Genomic DNA, 17,224 nt, shown 5'->3' with positions numbered 1-17,224 from the left:
TCATTCTCATCAAGTTGGAAGTTGTAGGGCCAAATGAAAACTGTTTCTGTTCGGCGAGAGCTCGTGCGGTATGTCGTTGTTGCTGAAAGAGATTTATTATAATTGAACTATGTAATTTAATTCCGGGTAAGTGTTGTTGAATCGCTTTTAATATATCGACATATCTCTTTAGAGTGAAAGAAAAGATGTTGTTTCTATTTCTCCGTATCTTGTCTAAACAATTTCTTCACACAGCAGGTTAATAAACAAACATATAATTACGCCGCTCACGAAAGGGATAAAATGTCTTAAAGAGTTTGAACAACTCTCATTTCTGCAGTAAAAATAGCTGGAAAAAACTAAAACCCTCTCTCAGAAAAAAAAAATTGAAGTCCAGTCTGTTATTAACAATTTTCGGCATCGTATGGGGGAACTAATTTTTTTTGGATGGGCATATAAGATCGCGAAGGTTAAGTGACGGTCAAATTTGAAATTATAATTTAAGCCACTCTAAATTTCTGCTTAAATTAAAAACCTTTGTTCTAAGACCGAGAGGATATTGTAAGAACATCTTGTTATCAAATAACGAAGCGGAAAAGTCAATCTAAGCTCTAAATTAGCCATAAGTTTACAGCCTTCTTACATTTATTCACGTATCGAGAACGAAAGAAGAAGTTAGAAAAATCGTCGGCTTAGAAACTTAGAAACTGTAATATAACAACGTACTAAACAGTAAATTAGTCATTTAACTAAACTCATGAAATTCAATCGTAATTCTTTGTGGAATGTCTTAAAATGAAAATTGTAAAGCTGCGAGTAAACAGAGATGTTATCTTGTAGACAATACTGACTCATCAAAAAAACCGTTCTAGCGGTTAAAGAAGAAAGTTAAAGTTTTATTTGAAAAATATCTCCCTGATAAAGGTTTGGAAACCAATTATACGAGTCGGCAAACTCTTCATTATGACTGAAATCACTTCCTGAAATCAAGAATTGACGCCATCTTGAATTTAAGTTTGGACAAAAGAAAAAATTCATAAGTTTTTTTTTCATTAACAACCATGTGAATACGATGATCAAATGTGAGCCAAATTTATAGCTTTTCGTATTTTTTAACGACCAGACATTTTTGAGTCCAGCGCGCAAACCAAAGGGAACTGTGTCTAACACAAAATTTAAGAAGACTGTGGAAGACTGACCATCTGCATGGATCGCCTTCCGTCATTCTCCAGCATTCAGAGCCACATATTAGGGTGGATAGGGCACAGCTATGATATAGTTTTTGCCTGATCTTGGTGCTCTACTGCTGGGACCTCTATACATTGTTGAGCATCCTGAATACATTTATGGCCTTGACTAAGCGGTCCTTGATTTCCTTGCCTGTTTACATGCGTTTTATAACGCCGCTGACAATATACCTCGGGCGCAGTTCCCCATGCCAAGTGCGTTGCTTCAACGTTACTTGCAGTTTTTTTTTTGCCGTTTTTGCCGAGTTAGTTTCAGCGAGGGATTTTAGGCTGTGTAAGAAGCAATAACTTCGAATCGTCGCCGGATAGATCCTCATTGGTCATTTGTTGTGATTATCCTGTACTAGAATACAAGGAATCTGGACGCATAGAATTTGTTGTGTCATATTTATTTTGCCAAGCGCAGCTGGCCCCCTACAGCATGAAAGAAGAATGAAACAAATGCGGAGGAATTGTAACTAGCAATTGAATCCGGGATGGGAAGTCAAAACTATGAAAGGTGGTCAGAAGAACTTTCCGCATGACGACAACATTAACGGAACAAATTTTAAAATTTGTCAGGTTCCCGATTAACGAGCCCAACTCCAAGGAATGTAATTATGAGCTGTGTGCACTGAAATCAAATAAAAAGACCCCTTTCTATATGTTTGCTGTTAAAATAACAGATATTCCTCAGAAAGAAAACAGTTTACTTTGTACGAATTCTTAGTTTAAACTGAGAAAAAATTTTGGCGTAATTATTTGAACAAGTATCAGTCTATTTAATTAATTATAGGGTTTGACGGGAGTAGGTTACTGTATGTTGAATGTGTTGAACATTTGAATGACAGTTAAGCGGGTTAAATTAAATTTCTGAGGAAAAGTTCACTTCCAATTTTGCATTGTTCAAAGCAACAATTTCTCACTTACAGTGGATAATAATGATGAAGACGACATCGAAACTCAAACAGTCATGTCCCGGCTGAGTTATGATGGAAGAAATTTACTCAAATTTGCGGACATCTGTTTTAAGATGTTCCTTTCCATTATCTCTAGTTTGGCCCCGAGCTTCAGAGAAGTCATTGGAGGGCACAGGAAATTAACCTCAATAAGAAAAGTGTAAATGAACAGAGAAATGTCTTAAACTGATATCCATATACAAACAAAAATTCACTTTTACATAAATAACAGTTTTGCTCGAGAACAAAATTCCTCTTTCAAATCAAAAAGAGACTATCTCTATGGATGCTGTCAACTCCTTTGTATAAGTTAATGCACAGCTGTCTTTTCCACTCTGTGCGTTACCTGATGATGTTTTGAAAGAAAAGATCAGTTCGCCACATTTCTTTCCTTCCCTGAACCTTACTTGTTCCTTCCCGAGCTCTTGGTCCACTGTGTTTAATATCCACTTGATGATGATCTTAGCCAAGATTTTTCTTGGAAATGATAAGAGGGTAATTCCCCGCCAGATGCTGCAATCACTATGAGTGCTTGTCTTAGGGATCCTCCTAATGACTTCAAGGTTTGTGCAAAGTATTAATTTAATCAATGTTTTCGGTAACTCAAGCTAGTCTACAAATCAACATGGGTTTGTGTAAAGACGTTCAAATGTTTCCAATTTTACCAGTAACAACCTCAGTTAAAATCTCAGAAAAAAACTACCACTACACCAGGTCTTGCGTCACTTCAGTTAACCGTCGTTGTTTTCGTTGTTGGCTCGGCATTTGAAGCTAAAAATCTTCCATAAAACAGCCTTATACTCCCGTCTGAACCTCTTATCTGTGGCACAATATATGAAGGGGTTTATGGTGCTACTCAAGTAAAGCAAAAAGCCATATGCTAAGTAAGCTGGTCGTGGTAGCGTGGGCTCTCCGTGCGCCATGTCAATGTTGTCGATAATGAAAATAGGAAGCCAGCAGCATGCAAAGCCGACTACAACTGCAACCAAACGCTTCGTCACTTTGGCTTCCTCCACATTCACCCGAAGAAGTTCCGGGTTATTTTCCAATGAGAAAACGCGATTTGATCGCGAAACGGCGCGGAACACTTTGACATAGCAGATCGTGATTATAATCAAGGGTGTTGTGATAAAACAACAAAGGATTGCGGCAGAGTAAGCAATGTTACGTTCAAATTTGAACAGACACATTGCTTTTCCAGGCTGGAATTCAATGCTGTCATTTTTGAAGAGTAATATGGGCACAGATCCAACCAGAGCCAAGCACCAAACGATGAAAATATACATCAAGGCTCTTTGCTTCTTAAACAGCGAGGGATACTTTTCCCGATTAACAACACAGAAATATCGGTTGACTGCAATTGCTGCCATAGTTCCAAGACTACACTTCCCAAACGCAAAGATATCAAATGCTTGAAAGCGGCAGACCGTTTCATCAAAGATCCACCTGCCGTGGAAAAGACTTGCAACTGTAAAAGGCATACATATAGTAGACATCAGAATATCGCTCACAGCCAGTGCTATTACGAATATGTTGGGAATCGTGCGTAGTCTGTGGTTATGGTACACGGCGCATAGAATGAGGAGATTTCCAAGGATGGCCACAACATTGGTAACAGCAAACAAAACTGTTTCAGTCCAAACTAACGCCTCCTCTCTTGTGGTAAGCTCAAGGGAAAGTTTACTTGTCATCACTGCTTTTGGTCAATAAGCTTAGCGAAAAGATAAAAAAAAAACTATACTGTTGTGAAGTCTTCGTTGACAACTTTTTGAATCATTAATCGCTAAAACCTTCTAAGGTGTGCGAGTGATTTTGTCTGCTGGGATGAAAACAGATGCCATTCTCTCATAAATCTCATCTTTATACCCATTGCAATAAATAAATATTGAGCAATATTTAACATTGAACTATGTAATTATGTCAACGTCGTTGTCATTTACCGTGGGAGGTTGTAAGGCAAAAAACATATCGATTTTATATTACTGCGAGAACATCCGCGTATTGTTTGTCGTTGATGTTCAAAGAGGTTTGTTTTAATTGTTCTCACTTGTTTAACTTTATATAAGTGCTGGTGAGTTGCTTTTGATGTTTGGTTTATCCTTTCTGAGTGAAAGAAAGGCTGTTCATTCTATTTAGCCATTTCTTGTTTCTAAACATCAGCATTTACAGGTTCCTGGTTAGTAAACAAACGTTATCCGATGATTCCGTCGTCCACAAAAGTGAGAAATACAATAGAGAGCTTCAACAACTTTCATTTCCTTAAACAAAATTACTGAAAAAAAGAAGACGAATTACGAATATCAAAGGAAACTTTGTAATCCACAATGCAACTTTTGGTTAAAATTCGTTTTTTGGCATAGTAGAGGGGAAGTATTTTCTTTTGATAAGCATATAAGATCGCGGAAGTAGGGTGTCAGTAAAAATTAAAGTTGTAATTAGAACCACCTCAAGTTTCTGCTTGAAACATCTAGAACGTTAATTAAAAAACGTGGGGATGTTGTCCAAACATCTTCTTTCTAAATATTGAAGCCAAAAAGTCATTTTACTTCCTAAATTAAGTTTGACCTTGGCTGATGATTCACATAAAAAAATCTGTGGAATACAGCTGTTTTTGTTTAAAGAGCTAATACCAGCTTGCAGTCATAAAGTTCTGGAAAAAAACGTTTACGCGTCTTCGTAAAAATCTGCCTTATAAATATGAAGGCGCATTTGCAGGAAATAACAGCCTAGATCCTAACTTTGGTTTCACTGGTTGGAAATTTCTTCAACATTGATAACTACCTAAAATTTTTGAAAAACGCAACATTCATAAAAATCTTTTCCTTTTCAAAAGGCGCTTGAATATTATCGAATAACGGCAAAATTGGTCGCGTCTGACATTTCGTCTCTCAATACCAACGCAAAAATTAATTTAATGTGAAAAGACATGATTTCAAGCTACATTTGTCGTCACATTTCGTTACCATAGCTACCTACTTGGGCCTTTAATTAACTAAAAAAAACACTTCAAAATGCCCTTGAACTCTCTCCTCAGTTGCTCACTCAATGCACTATAAATGGAAAGGGTTGATGGTGCTGCTTAGGTAAGCGAAGAACCCATATGTATGGGACACTTCTCGCGGCAACGTGAGTTCTACGGGCGCGGCTTCATTCAGGTCAATCATATGTGTCGGGGGGGGGAAGGAATTGGTTGATTTTTGGGGAGTTACGTAGTTTTCAGGGGAATGAGAGGGGGGATCAGTCGTCGACAACAGAATATAAAGGGTGGAGCCCAAGCCTACAGGAGATTCACCATCATTGATTTTGCAAAATAACTGTAATAAACTAAAACATCTCAAAATGCCCTTAAACCCTCTCCTCAGTTGCTCACTCAATGCACCATAAATGAAGGGGGATGATGGTGCTGCCCAGGTAAGCGAAGAATCCTTATGTAAGGACACTTCTCGCGGCAAAGTGAATCCACGCGCGCGGCTTCATTCATGTCAATCACAAGTGCGGGGGGTGGAGAGGAAGGAAATGGTGGATTTTTGGGGAGTTTTTTTAGCTTATAACTCCGCTGACAATATACCTAGGGCGCAGTCTCCCATGCCATGTGCGTTGCTTGAGCGTTACTTGCACTTTTTTTTTTTTTGCCGTTTTTGCCGAGTTAGTTTCAGCGAAGGATTTGAGGCTGTGTAAGATGCAATAACTTCGAATCGTTGCCGGACAGATCCTCATTGGTCATTCGTTGTGATTATCCTCTACAAGGAATCAGGACGCATAGAAGTTGTTGTGTCGCATTTATTTTGCCGAAAAGGAACGGGGAGTCAAAACTATAAAAGGTGGTCAAAAGAACTTTCCGCATGACGACAACATTGACGGAACAAATTGTAAAATTTGTCAGATGCCCGATTAACAAACCTAATTCCATCGAATGTAATTATGAGCTGTGTGCACTAAAATCAAATAAAAAAAACCCCTTGCTCTATAGTTGCTGCTAAAATAACAGATATTCCTCGGAAAGAAAACAGTTTACTTTATACGAATTCTTTGTTTAAACTGAGCAAAATTTTGGCGTAATTATTTGAACAAGTATCGGTCTATTTGATTAATTATAGAGTTTGACGGGAGGAGGTTTAATTAAGGATATTTCTGAGAGAAAGTTTACGTCCAATTTTACATAATTCAAAACAACAATTTCCCCCTTACAGTGGATAATAATGATGAAGACGACATCGAAACTCAAACAGTCATGTCCCGGCTGAGTTATGATTGAAGAAATTTGCTCAAATTTGCTGACATCTGTTTTAAGATGTCCCTTTCGATTATCTTTAGTTTGGCCCCGAGCCTCAGAGAAGTCATTGAAGGGCACAGGAAATTAACCTCAATAAAAAAAGTGTAAATGAACAGAGAAATATCTTAAACTGATATCCACACACAAACAAAAATTCACTATTACATAAATAACAGTTTTGCTCTAGAACAAAATTTCTCTTTCAAATCGGCACTCTTAATCCCTACGGTATCAACGAGCGAAATTCATTCAACTAATTTACTCCCGTTTTCTCGTCACCATATTCCCACCAATGGTGTAGCTCCATTTCTGCATATAAACGCTCACAACCCACAATTCCTCCGATCGCTCTGACGGAGGGCTGACGTTCGAAACGTCAGCTTTTAAACTCTTTACGGTGGCCAATTTACGTTTCAACTCAGTTGATAATACTAAATTACCCTGTTATACTCTCCCACCGACGCAGCTCCACAGTTTCCCAAGAAACTTGCACCCTCAAAGTCTCAAGCGCGGTTGCAGTCCCAGATTTTTTTATTCATTGGTCGAGAACGATGGTCTCCAACACACTTTCCCATGAGCTTGCTATGCGAACTGAAGCCTTTGCTAGGACTGAAACAGTTTTGTTTGCTATTACCAATGTCGTGGCCATCCTTGGAAATCTCCTCATTTTTTGCGCCGTGTACCATAACCACAGGCTACGCACGATTCCCAACATATTCATAACAGCACTGGCTGTGAGCGATATTCTGATGTCTATTATCTGTATGCCTTTTACAGTTGCAAGTCTTTTCCACGGCAGGTGGATCTTTCATGAAACGGTCTGCCGCTTTCAAGCATTTGATATCTTTGCGTTTGGGACGAGTAGTCTTGGAACTATGGCAGCAATTGCAGTCAGCCGATATTTCTGTGTTGTTAATCGGGAAAAGTATCCCTCGCTGTTTAAGAAGCAAAGAGCCTTGATGTATATTTTCATCGTTTGGTGCTTGGCTCTGGTTGGATCTGTGCGCATATTACTCTTCAAAAATGACAGCATTGAATTCCACCCTGGAAAAGCAATGTGTCTGTACAAATTTGAAAGTAACATTGCTTACCCTACCTCAATCCTTTGCTGTTTTATCGCAACACCCCTGATTATCATCACGATCTGCTATGTCAAAGTGTTCCGCGCCGTGTCGAGATCAAATCGTGTTTTCTCATTGGAAAATAACCCGGAACTTCTTCGGGTGAATGTGGAAGAAGCCAAAGTGACAAAGCGTTTGGTAGCAGTTGTGGTCGGCTTTGCATGCTGTTGGCTTCCTGTTTTTGTCGTTGATAACATCGACATGGCACGTGGAGAACCCACGTTACCCCGACAAGTGTACTTAACTTACAGCCTCTTAATTTATCTGAGTAGCACCATAAACCCATTCATATATTGTTCCGCAGATAAGAGGTTCAGACGAGAGTACAAGGTTGTTTTGAGGAAGATTTTTACCTTTAAGTGCCGAGACAACAGCGAGAACGGTAACACCTAACTGAAATAGCCAGGAAATGGATTTTTCTGAGATTTTGTTCGAGGTTGTTGCTGGTAAAATCAGAAACAAAGGACTAACGACATTATTTGATACTCATCATTCGTCAAGTGCGTTTATCTACCGAGACTTTTCGAAGTTGTAACTAACCCTTTTGACATTTAACCTAGGTGTTCCGCATTGTCAAAGCGATGTTTCGAAGGATCAAAGATTGTGGTCATATCCGAGTTGAACATAAAGAATCTAACAAAGTGACTGAACACTGAATATGCAAGCGATCTTCGCAGTAATGAACACCACTTAAGCAGTAATGAGAATAAGGCCTAAAAAAAAAGGGTCATGGGCACAAATTCCGCACAGGCCTCAATTTTTTTCAAGCCTTATTTTCATTACTGTTTAAGAAGTGTTCATTACTGCGAAGATCGCTTCCATACTCATTGCTCTATCCGCAGTACACATCCGATTTTCATACATTTCCAGTCATTACTGAACACTAGTGTATCAAGAGGTACATATTAAGAAAAATTGGATGCAAATTTACAAATTTTGCAGACGCCAATAACCGACTGTTTCGGGAAAGAGAGGTTTTAAGAGAAATTGGTATTCCTGTGCAATTTTAAAAACAGTTTTATTGATGCGGTTGAGAGAAAGTGTTTAAAGATTTTACATTGTTTAAACTTGAACACACTCTTAATAAACATAATGCCAGCCACCGATACATACTCATAACATCAAAGTAAAGAGTTTTTGAGCTTAAGGAAGGTTTTTATTTAAGAGTAGTTTAACCAAGCCAAGGAAATCGTTAGGACCAATAAGAATAATGGGAAATCACCAGGTACGGGAAAACGCGGATGACCAAGTCACGATTGATTTCAGTTTTGCATCGGATTGGTTGAGAATTTGGAACAAACACTTTTGACCAATCACAAAGCGTAGCAAAGTCAAACCAAGGAAATCGTAAAGACCAATAAGAATAAAGGGAAATCACTAGGTAAAGGAAAAAGTGGGTGACCAAGTCGCGATTGATTTCAGTCTTGCATCTGATTGGTTGAGAATTTGGAACAAACACTTTTGACCAATCACAAAGCGTAGCAAAGTCAAACCAATGAAATCGCAAGGACCTAAAGAAACAAAGGTAAATTACAACGCGCGGGAAAACGCGGGTGACCAAGTCACAAATGATTTTAGTTCTCCATCTAATTGGTTGATGATTTTGCGCGAATGCTGTTGACCAATCATATTGCGTAACGAAGGCAAATCAACTAAAACTCGAAAATGCTCCTATTTGAACTAAAACGGAGGTTAACTAAAATGGTATCTAAATAACTTATTTGTAAGAATCAAAATCGAAAACAAAAATTTAAAATAAGCGATAAACTAATTATTATTGTACTCAAGAGTCCCGTATGCTGGATACTCTACGAATTCTTCTGCGAGAACGACGACGAAAGATCCAGAAACAATTTGCCAGCAACAATAGCAACAGCACACCAAGCCACTGAAATATACAGAGAAAGAAAAACAAGTGCTAGTCACAACTGCTGCAATCTGATTGGTTGATATAATCGCTTTCCATTCAACAAATAGATTTCAGATTACCTTACGTCTGTTTAGTAGCAGATCACAGATGACGTCGGAATGTGGTAAGAAAAAAAAACGTGGCACTAATGTTCCTACCACATTTTGGCCTCTTCCGTATTCTATTACTGTACAGACCCACGAATAGAATAGAATTTATTATTTATTATTTCCTCTGTCGACTTCCTACATGCGATAGAAATCTCGAACCCATAATCTACATGTTAACTAGAATTAAGGAAAGCCACCCTTGCTTGTGACACTTGCTATTCAAATTCCACACCAAGTTCAGGTACAAGACACCGAAACCACACTGTTAGGCGGCAAATATCCACAACCAGAAACGTTGCTACCTACCCCCTCCTCCCTCTCTCCTTCCCCAACCCCCTTCCAAGGGATTAGGTGTTCAAATGCAAAATTTTCATCGTGATTATTATATAGTTTCATAATCACCTGGAACACAAACTTCCCAAGACTGAACATAGAAAAACCCTGCGTATTGTTCTTTTCTTATTCATTTCTTCAAGGTTCTTCACTTACCTCGACAAAACACAGCATCAGCGATTCTCTTCCGAACTTGTACCAAGCCGAGTCTTCATGCTCGACAGTGTAAACCACAAATGACGCTAACAACGCAAGTGCTATCACGGGATCAAGAAACCTGAGATAATAAACCAAAAACGAACTAATTACTGCATTAAAATTCTTTTATTTCCCTTTTTTGCGCACACATTTCAAAGCCAAAAAAAAAACAAAACAAAAATGTGACATACTTTACAATAAAATCCCAAATCCTGGGAAGTCTCCAGTCGTCAAGTCCAAACTAAAGAAGACATGAGACAAAATTACTCGAGTTAAAACATCCGGGAAACGGACAGGCCTTGAAGTTGGCGCTGGACTCCGGGTCGAGAGGTCTGGGTTCGAGCCCAAGCGTGTCATTGTATTGTGTGCCTAGCCAAGACACTTCTCTACTCTCATAGTGCCTCTCCCCTCCCAGGAGTATAAATAGGTAAAAACCTGTTGCCAGGGAAACATGACGAAATAGTTAGGGGTAACTGGAGCATCAGGGGCTATGCAAACCGGGATGAGTGCCCCCGCTGATTAATCTTGTAACCAAACCTTCCACGGCCAAGCGGTTGTTTCAATCACACGGTAGGATCTGGGTACGAGATTTCCCGCTGACTAAGCCACTAAGTTGGAAAGCAAATTAAACCCTTTTATAACATTAAATACCAAAGGTGATAAAATCGAAAAACTCGATGCTCCATGAGAACACACCTGATTGACTAGATCCTCCCTAAATTTGGACACGCCATAAAGTATTGGTAATGATATTGTAACAGCACCAGCGAGGACTTGACCGAACGCCCAAACAAAATCCTGCAATAAAAAGATAATGAAATAGCCTAAATCACATTTCGCTTTCTCTTTAAGCTCTCGAAAAATAATTAAGAAACAAAGAGAAATGTTAACAATTAATCGTTAGAGCAACTAACGAGCTTACTTATATTTGACTTTTTTCACTCATTCATTCCTCCATTTCCCATTCATTCCATCCATCCAGTCATCCATTCATCCTTTCATCCATTTATTCATATATTCATTTATCTTTTTCTTTCTATTTTGATACTCACCTTTTTGCAGCTGACGTGCGGGAAAACGAGGGTGACCTGGTTACAATTGGTCTTACGTTTGGTTTTGTGTCTGATTGGCTGAGAGAGTGGCACGAGTTTTCTGTACCAATCAAAGAGCTTAAAAAAAAAACAAAAACAAAACAAGCCCCTTACCTGACTGACAAGGAATTCCAAATGCAGTGCTGATGGTAAGCCACAACAAAACAACAGCGTTAAAACCACGGGGAGACCATATTTTCGAGGAACTGTGAAAAAGGGAACAGGATAAACAGACAATTATAATTAAAAATAATCATCCATTTAATTGCTTTTGCTAAAGTGTTCTCACTGATTGGTCCACCTTTTTAACCAATCACATGCCAAACTCAAACTAATCGTGAGTCGTTGTAGTTGCATTTTCCCACGCTTGAGGACGAGATCTCATTGGCTCCTGGTGACATACTCTCTTGTTTTGATTGGTCGTTATAGTAACCATAATTTTTTCATGTTACGAGATTTGATTGAGAGCATTAAAAAATAAATTAAGTTTAATAAATAAGTGAATAAATGAATAGACAAAGGAACATATTAATGAATAGTTATTCGTACCTTGCATCTCTTGAAGCGTACGAACTGGCAGTTCTATCATTGCTAAAAGTGAAGTGATGCCACCAAGAGATAGGCAAAGAAAAAACAGCGATGATAGGACCCGCCCTGAAGTTCCAAGGTGCTCGTATAGAACTGGCATCCTGACAAAAGAAAGGCATGTAAAAAAAATTAGAAAAAAAACGTTGCACATTTTCCTCGAGGACAAGACAAACAAAAATCCGAATCCCCAGAGAATATTTCAATACCAGCCATATTCGATTTCACAGTGGTATCCTCTTCAAACTTAAGTTAATAAAAACTAATTTGATGGCCTTAGAGTAATTTTCAATAGAATGTTGAAAGTAGTCAGAGATTTTTTGGGGGGTTGTATCAATTCGGTCAGTGGTCGATCCTCAAAATTCGCACCATCGTTTTTATCAATCATATGCAAAACGAAAAACAATCACGACGTGGTCGCCCGCGTTTTTCCCGCGCTTATGGTGGTATTCCTGTTTTTACTTTGAGCGCTCATTGGCTGATAATGATGATGTAAACCTTTGTCATGATTGGCCGTTGTGATTTCTTTGGTTTTTGTTTTTCGATACTAAGTCAATCGATAAGCCTTTCAGTGCGGGAAAACGTGAGTGACCATGTCGTAATTAGTATTAACTTTACATCTGATTGGTTAGACAGGTAAGGCGAGATTGTTTGAACCAAAAGGGGAGCGTTAAGAATAGCAGTAAGACGTGCACGTGTAAACATCGCTGAGCCCGCGCTTGCACGCACGTGTTTCCATTAACTAAAACTTACCAAAGAAAGGTGAGTCCTGTATTAGCATAGCCGTCCTCTCTTAATAACCGTGCGATTTCAGTTTTATTAGCTCCCTCTCTCATCTTTGTAGAAAATACCGTGGAATAAAGTGTCAAAGCGCTTACTAAACTGAAGAGGAGAAAAATTGCAGTGACAAATAAGTTAAAAAAAATAAATGTATGGCATAATATAAGTTCTCTACGTTTACAAATGGCGCAAAAGATTTTGTTGGAATCGCTGAAGAAAATTAAATCAATTTTCACTTTTCTAAATGATTGCGCAACTCTGAAATAACTTTTAAGAAGAAATCTTAATTCATTAGAAACGAGAATGGGACAAAGAGTTTCGTTACGATAGGAAGGTTGAAATTATTGAACCTTCCAATTAACAGAGCAAGTGCTTTACCAGCAGTGGGTTAGAGGGAACTCATAGCGAGCTGCCATACATCTACGTTACCGACAAGGCGTAAGGATAAAAAAACTGTATATTGGCCAATTTCTGTGAGTTTGTTTTGCCTTACTTTGGACTGTGATGAAGTCCAGATCCATGCAGTCACAAATAAGCTGAATTATACACGTATTTTGATTGGTTGGTACTTATGATCTATTGGAGGAAAGACGCATACATGAAGTAACCATTAACAACTGCACCTCATCTGTGATCTATTACTGACCATGGGATCTTTTTTTTAAATTTAGCAATTTCAACCTCAATCTTAATCAATTAAGGATTTTTTTATAGTCTGGGTCAATTGTCTCAACCACAATTATAGAGATTTAAGGAGGCAGGACTTACTTATGGCCCAAGAATTATAAATTTATCAAGAGGACTTGCTAGTGCTCACCTGACTAAATTGTTACAAAGTGGAAGAAGGATTCCTAATTTGACCACACTATTCCGTCTGGACATGTATGTTGCATATGTTAAAAATAACCCTGAACCAGCACCTAGGAGAATAAAGGCAGGAATTTTTAGAAAAAAAATTAGAAGTAAACAAAAATGTGAGTTTGTGTGGTACCATCGACTCCAGTTAGGAACTTTAAATAATGATTCAAAAATCCTAGTCTACTAATACTGACTAAGGCAGTTGCAGTGTTTCAATCAGTTATAAAATGAAATGGGAATGAAATGATGGGAAATGAAATGGGAAAATTTCTGTGACATAAGAAAAATTAATTGAAGTGAAGTGAAATGATGGAAAGTAATGGAGTGGAATAGAATGAAATGGGAGAAAAAGAAATGAAATTAAATAAAAATGAACGAATTGAATTGAAATAAAATTATTTGAAATCATTTTTTTACCTGTGTCCCAAGCATTCTGAGAGGCTGCATCCACCCAAAGACGTAAGGTTCCTAATTCAGCTACAGGAGAAAAATAAAAGAACTGTAACAACTTCAGTTTCTAAGGACCAATTTTAGGTTTCAAACCATTTGATGAGGTCATTATAATTATCAGGAAAGAGCCTTCTTTTAAAAGTTTAGCTTTATTACAACAAAACTGAATGCTTTCTGTAGTGTACAGGGACTTCCAATCACAAAGTCAAAATACTACATACATCATCAGCACTACAGAACCATCAGTCAATAAAAAAAAGTAAAGCCTTTATACAGGCCCAAATGGCCCATGGGGACAGCGCTTAACTCCAGTTTCCTTAGCATGAAGCAGCTAGGGGTATTGCTACTTCCCCCTGGATGGGTTGCTAGTCCATTGCAGGGTTACCCCCAGCATATTTGTTGGTACCCATTTGTACACCTTGGTGAAGAGAAGCACTGTGAGAGTAAAGTGTCTTGCCTAAGAACACAACACAATGACCCTGGCCAGGGCTCCAACCCGACCACTCGATCCAGAGTCAAGTGCACTAACCATGAGCCCACTGTGCCTTTGCCAATAAATAACAGGATTGTTTGCTGCTATATTTAACCAAAAAGCTCTGGTATCTATGGGAAGTGATACATGCATGTAGCAAGTGAAACAGACTTTCCATTCTGCAGATTCCTAAACTAGCTCATACCCTAACTAGAGACTTTGCCAAAAATATACAATATAGAAGATGCACTGCAGCCATCATATAGCAACATACCCCAATCTGGTGTGAAGAGGTAAGTAATTCCAAATGACGCATATTTCAAAGTCAGCGACCAATAGAATGATACCACCAGTACAAGTAACAGAAGTGGCATGATGACAATGTTCACTCTTTCAATGGATGACACGGATCTGGTTATTGAGACACCAGCAAACAACAGGCTTAAAAACAGAAGGAGGACTGGTAACCACTTGCGATCCTGTTAAAAAAGAAAAAGAAATATTTTAAAATAATTTTTTTAATATTTCTAACAATTACAGTTTTCTGGGTTTGACATTAGTAATTATACCATAAGCTAATTAATACATGCATTTACCTTTTTTAAGCATATAAAATAAATAGTTTCCATGTTGCCATGAGTCTGCATTAAGTATTTAAGATCACAGTAAATGTCAAAAAGTTGTAAGAACTTAACAACACACTTGGCTGTGCCTTGTATGTCATCATTTTTGTTTTTACCACATTTTGACATTATCTGTGGTCTGCTAATTGTGGTCTGCTAATAAGAAGAATGATTTAAAACAGATTTTTTTCAAATGTGTTTAAAAGTGCATTTCCAACCATATGGTTGCCTTTTTTAAGAAGTTAATGACATCTGTAAACCAAGTAACAAATTACTAACAAACATCACCTGTAAATGATCCCAAATATCCTGGCTTGCTTTCAATGATTCAGGCAGGTGATAGGAAATGGAGTGAAAGACATAATAAAAACACCAGCCAACCACCACAGCATAATATGACCTGAAATACAATCAGATGATCATCTTTGTTTAACAACAACACAAATAACAAAAGTCATCAAATTGGTTATTACAAGCCCTATTTGAGCACTGATAGGACAGTGTACAAGTCATGCTTTTAAGTGAAGAGTTTAACTGGATAGTGTACAAGTCATGCCTGTGTGGTTCATGTGTACCAGCTCTTGTGGTGCATTTCACCAAGTTAACTGTTTTTTGTTTGTTTTTTTAATGAAAATGTATAACCCATGGCAAATTTGTTTCCAAAATTTTTTCGGAGTTTTGATTAAAGGGTACCAGGACTTTAAGTCATTCAATTCTGTCTGAAATCACACTTGTAATTGACAAAGAGAATTCTCACTTTGTATTGCACCAATCAATTTGGAGATTTGACAGTTGTCCATGCCCAGGGGGGTGGGGAATCAGTACCATGCCTTGGTGGGATTAGTAATTTGAAGCAGAGGAATACACATCTTTAAATTTTAAATAGGAGGAGTTTGAAGGTAAAGAGGCCACCTTCATAAGCAAAAGGCTTAGTCAAAAATTTTCATGTCACAGAATGATGGATACAATGGAAAAACCAAACAGCAGCATCAAAAGCTAATTGATGAATTTATTAAATTCTGCAACATTTGTAGATCACACAAAGAATCCTTCAGAAGAAAATTGTGCTTGAGTAAGGAATTTGAAAAACTCAACAGCCAAGACAAGTTGTCACCACAATATTGATCCAATATCAAGTTAACAAAATGGCTACATTGATCATCACTAAACAGTAAATTACTCATAAAAAAAAACACACTTACGCAATGCAACTAACAACTATCACCATCCATCCACCACACCATAATGACCAGGGTCCCCGTAGTGCTCGGAATGATTTGACTGGAGCCCTTCTTGTATATCGACCAACAGAATACTCTATCAGAATCACTGGTATTGACCACAGACCAAGAAATAATAACCACACCAACAAAAAGTGGAGTCCGCCTATAAAAACAACATGGTATCTTACATAATAGTGATATCACATAATTAAACCTAGAAGGGGGGAGGGGTTATATCCTCTATACCTGCCACCCCTCCCTCCCCCCCCCCAACACCACCTCCCTCCCCCCCCCCCAACACCACCTCCCTCCCCCCCCCCCCCAACACCACCTCCCTCCCCCCCCCCCCCCAACACCACCTCCCAGGCCAGCTGATTAACTTACCACTAAGGTCCAGATCCAACCCTGACCATCCCCTTAAGTAAAAAAAGGAGTTGGATATGACCAAACTTCCCAGAGCTCGGCATGGATTATTAGTTAACGATAGAGTTCGCGTGATTCCTCTGAGCAAAACTGTTTTTGATGAGAAACATCTACAAGGTTGTGACAATAAGCGATAAGGCTATTGGTATTCCATGGACGAATGGATTGAATGGAATTTTGTAAAACGTAAACAAACAGCAAATGGACACAACTGCTTTGCTTATTTTTCTACCTTTGTCTCCACTGTTATTGGCAACTATCCTTGGAAATCTCCAGATATTTCCTGTTCCTATCACACAGCCCAGGCACGACAAAACAAGGCCCCATTTGCTTGAAAACGTAAGGGAGCTCTGCACCACACAAAATGATGGAATTCACAAAATTATATAATACTGAGAAATTTATACTCCATCATGGGACATCACGTGGAATAATAAACCAATTTTCCAAAATTCGTCACCTCATTTTGATAATTTGAACTTGTGCTGGAATCACTGCGTAAAAGCGGACGATTTTCTCCGTCAGACATACTTGAGACACAAATCTTAATCAGGAAATTAGTTCATGAAATCTGCATCGACCAGTTCCGGGAAAACAATGTGATAGTCAAC

The 17,224-nt window shown here is 38.4% G+C and overlaps 3 protein-coding genes across 3 annotated transcripts; 1 reads left to right on the top strand and 2 right to left on the bottom strand.

Moving 5' to 3' along the window:
* Positions 1-2,271: 2,271 nt before the first annotated feature.
* LOC131789950 (melatonin receptor type 1A-like) lies at positions 2,272-3,860 on the bottom strand. Its single transcript, XM_059107134.2, has one exon. The coding sequence runs from the start codon at positions 3,853-3,855 to the stop codon at positions 2,896-2,898; it is 960 nt and encodes a 319-aa protein (XP_058963117.2). The 5' UTR covers positions 3,856-3,860; the 3' UTR covers positions 2,272-2,895.
* A 3,128-nt stretch (positions 3,861-6,988) lies between these two features.
* On the top strand, positions 6,989-7,951 carry LOC131789951 (melatonin receptor type 1A-like). The gene has a single exon (XM_059107135.2). It carries the CDS (start codon positions 6,989-6,991, stop codon positions 7,949-7,951), a length of 963 nt encoding a protein of 320 aa, XP_058963118.2.
* Positions 7,952-8,593: 642 nt separating this feature from the next.
* On the bottom strand, positions 8,594-17,202 carry LOC131789957 (uncharacterized sodium-dependent transporter YocR). Its single transcript, XM_059107142.2, has 14 exons — positions 17,074-17,202; positions 16,846-16,963; positions 16,170-16,353; positions 15,256-15,367; positions 14,619-14,823; positions 13,840-13,899; positions 13,382-13,484; positions 12,538-12,666; positions 11,749-11,888; positions 11,314-11,405; positions 10,805-10,906; positions 10,300-10,349; positions 10,067-10,187; positions 8,594-9,446 (listed from the first exon to the last, which is right to left on the bottom strand). Exons 1-14 carry the CDS (start codon positions 17,140-17,142, stop codon positions 9,342-9,344), a joined length of 1,590 nt encoding a protein of 529 aa, XP_058963125.2. The 5' UTR covers positions 17,143-17,202; the 3' UTR covers positions 8,594-9,341.
* Positions 17,203-17,224: the final 22 nt, after the last annotated feature.

This window comes from Pocillopora verrucosa, chromosome 5 (assembly GCF_036669915.1).
Source record: "Pocillopora verrucosa isolate sample1 chromosome 5, ASM3666991v2, whole genome shotgun sequence".
Taxonomy (NCBI): Eukaryota; Metazoa; Cnidaria; class Anthozoa; order Scleractinia; family Pocilloporidae; genus Pocillopora; species Pocillopora verrucosa.
This window is presented reverse-complemented; position numbering and strand designations above follow the sequence as displayed.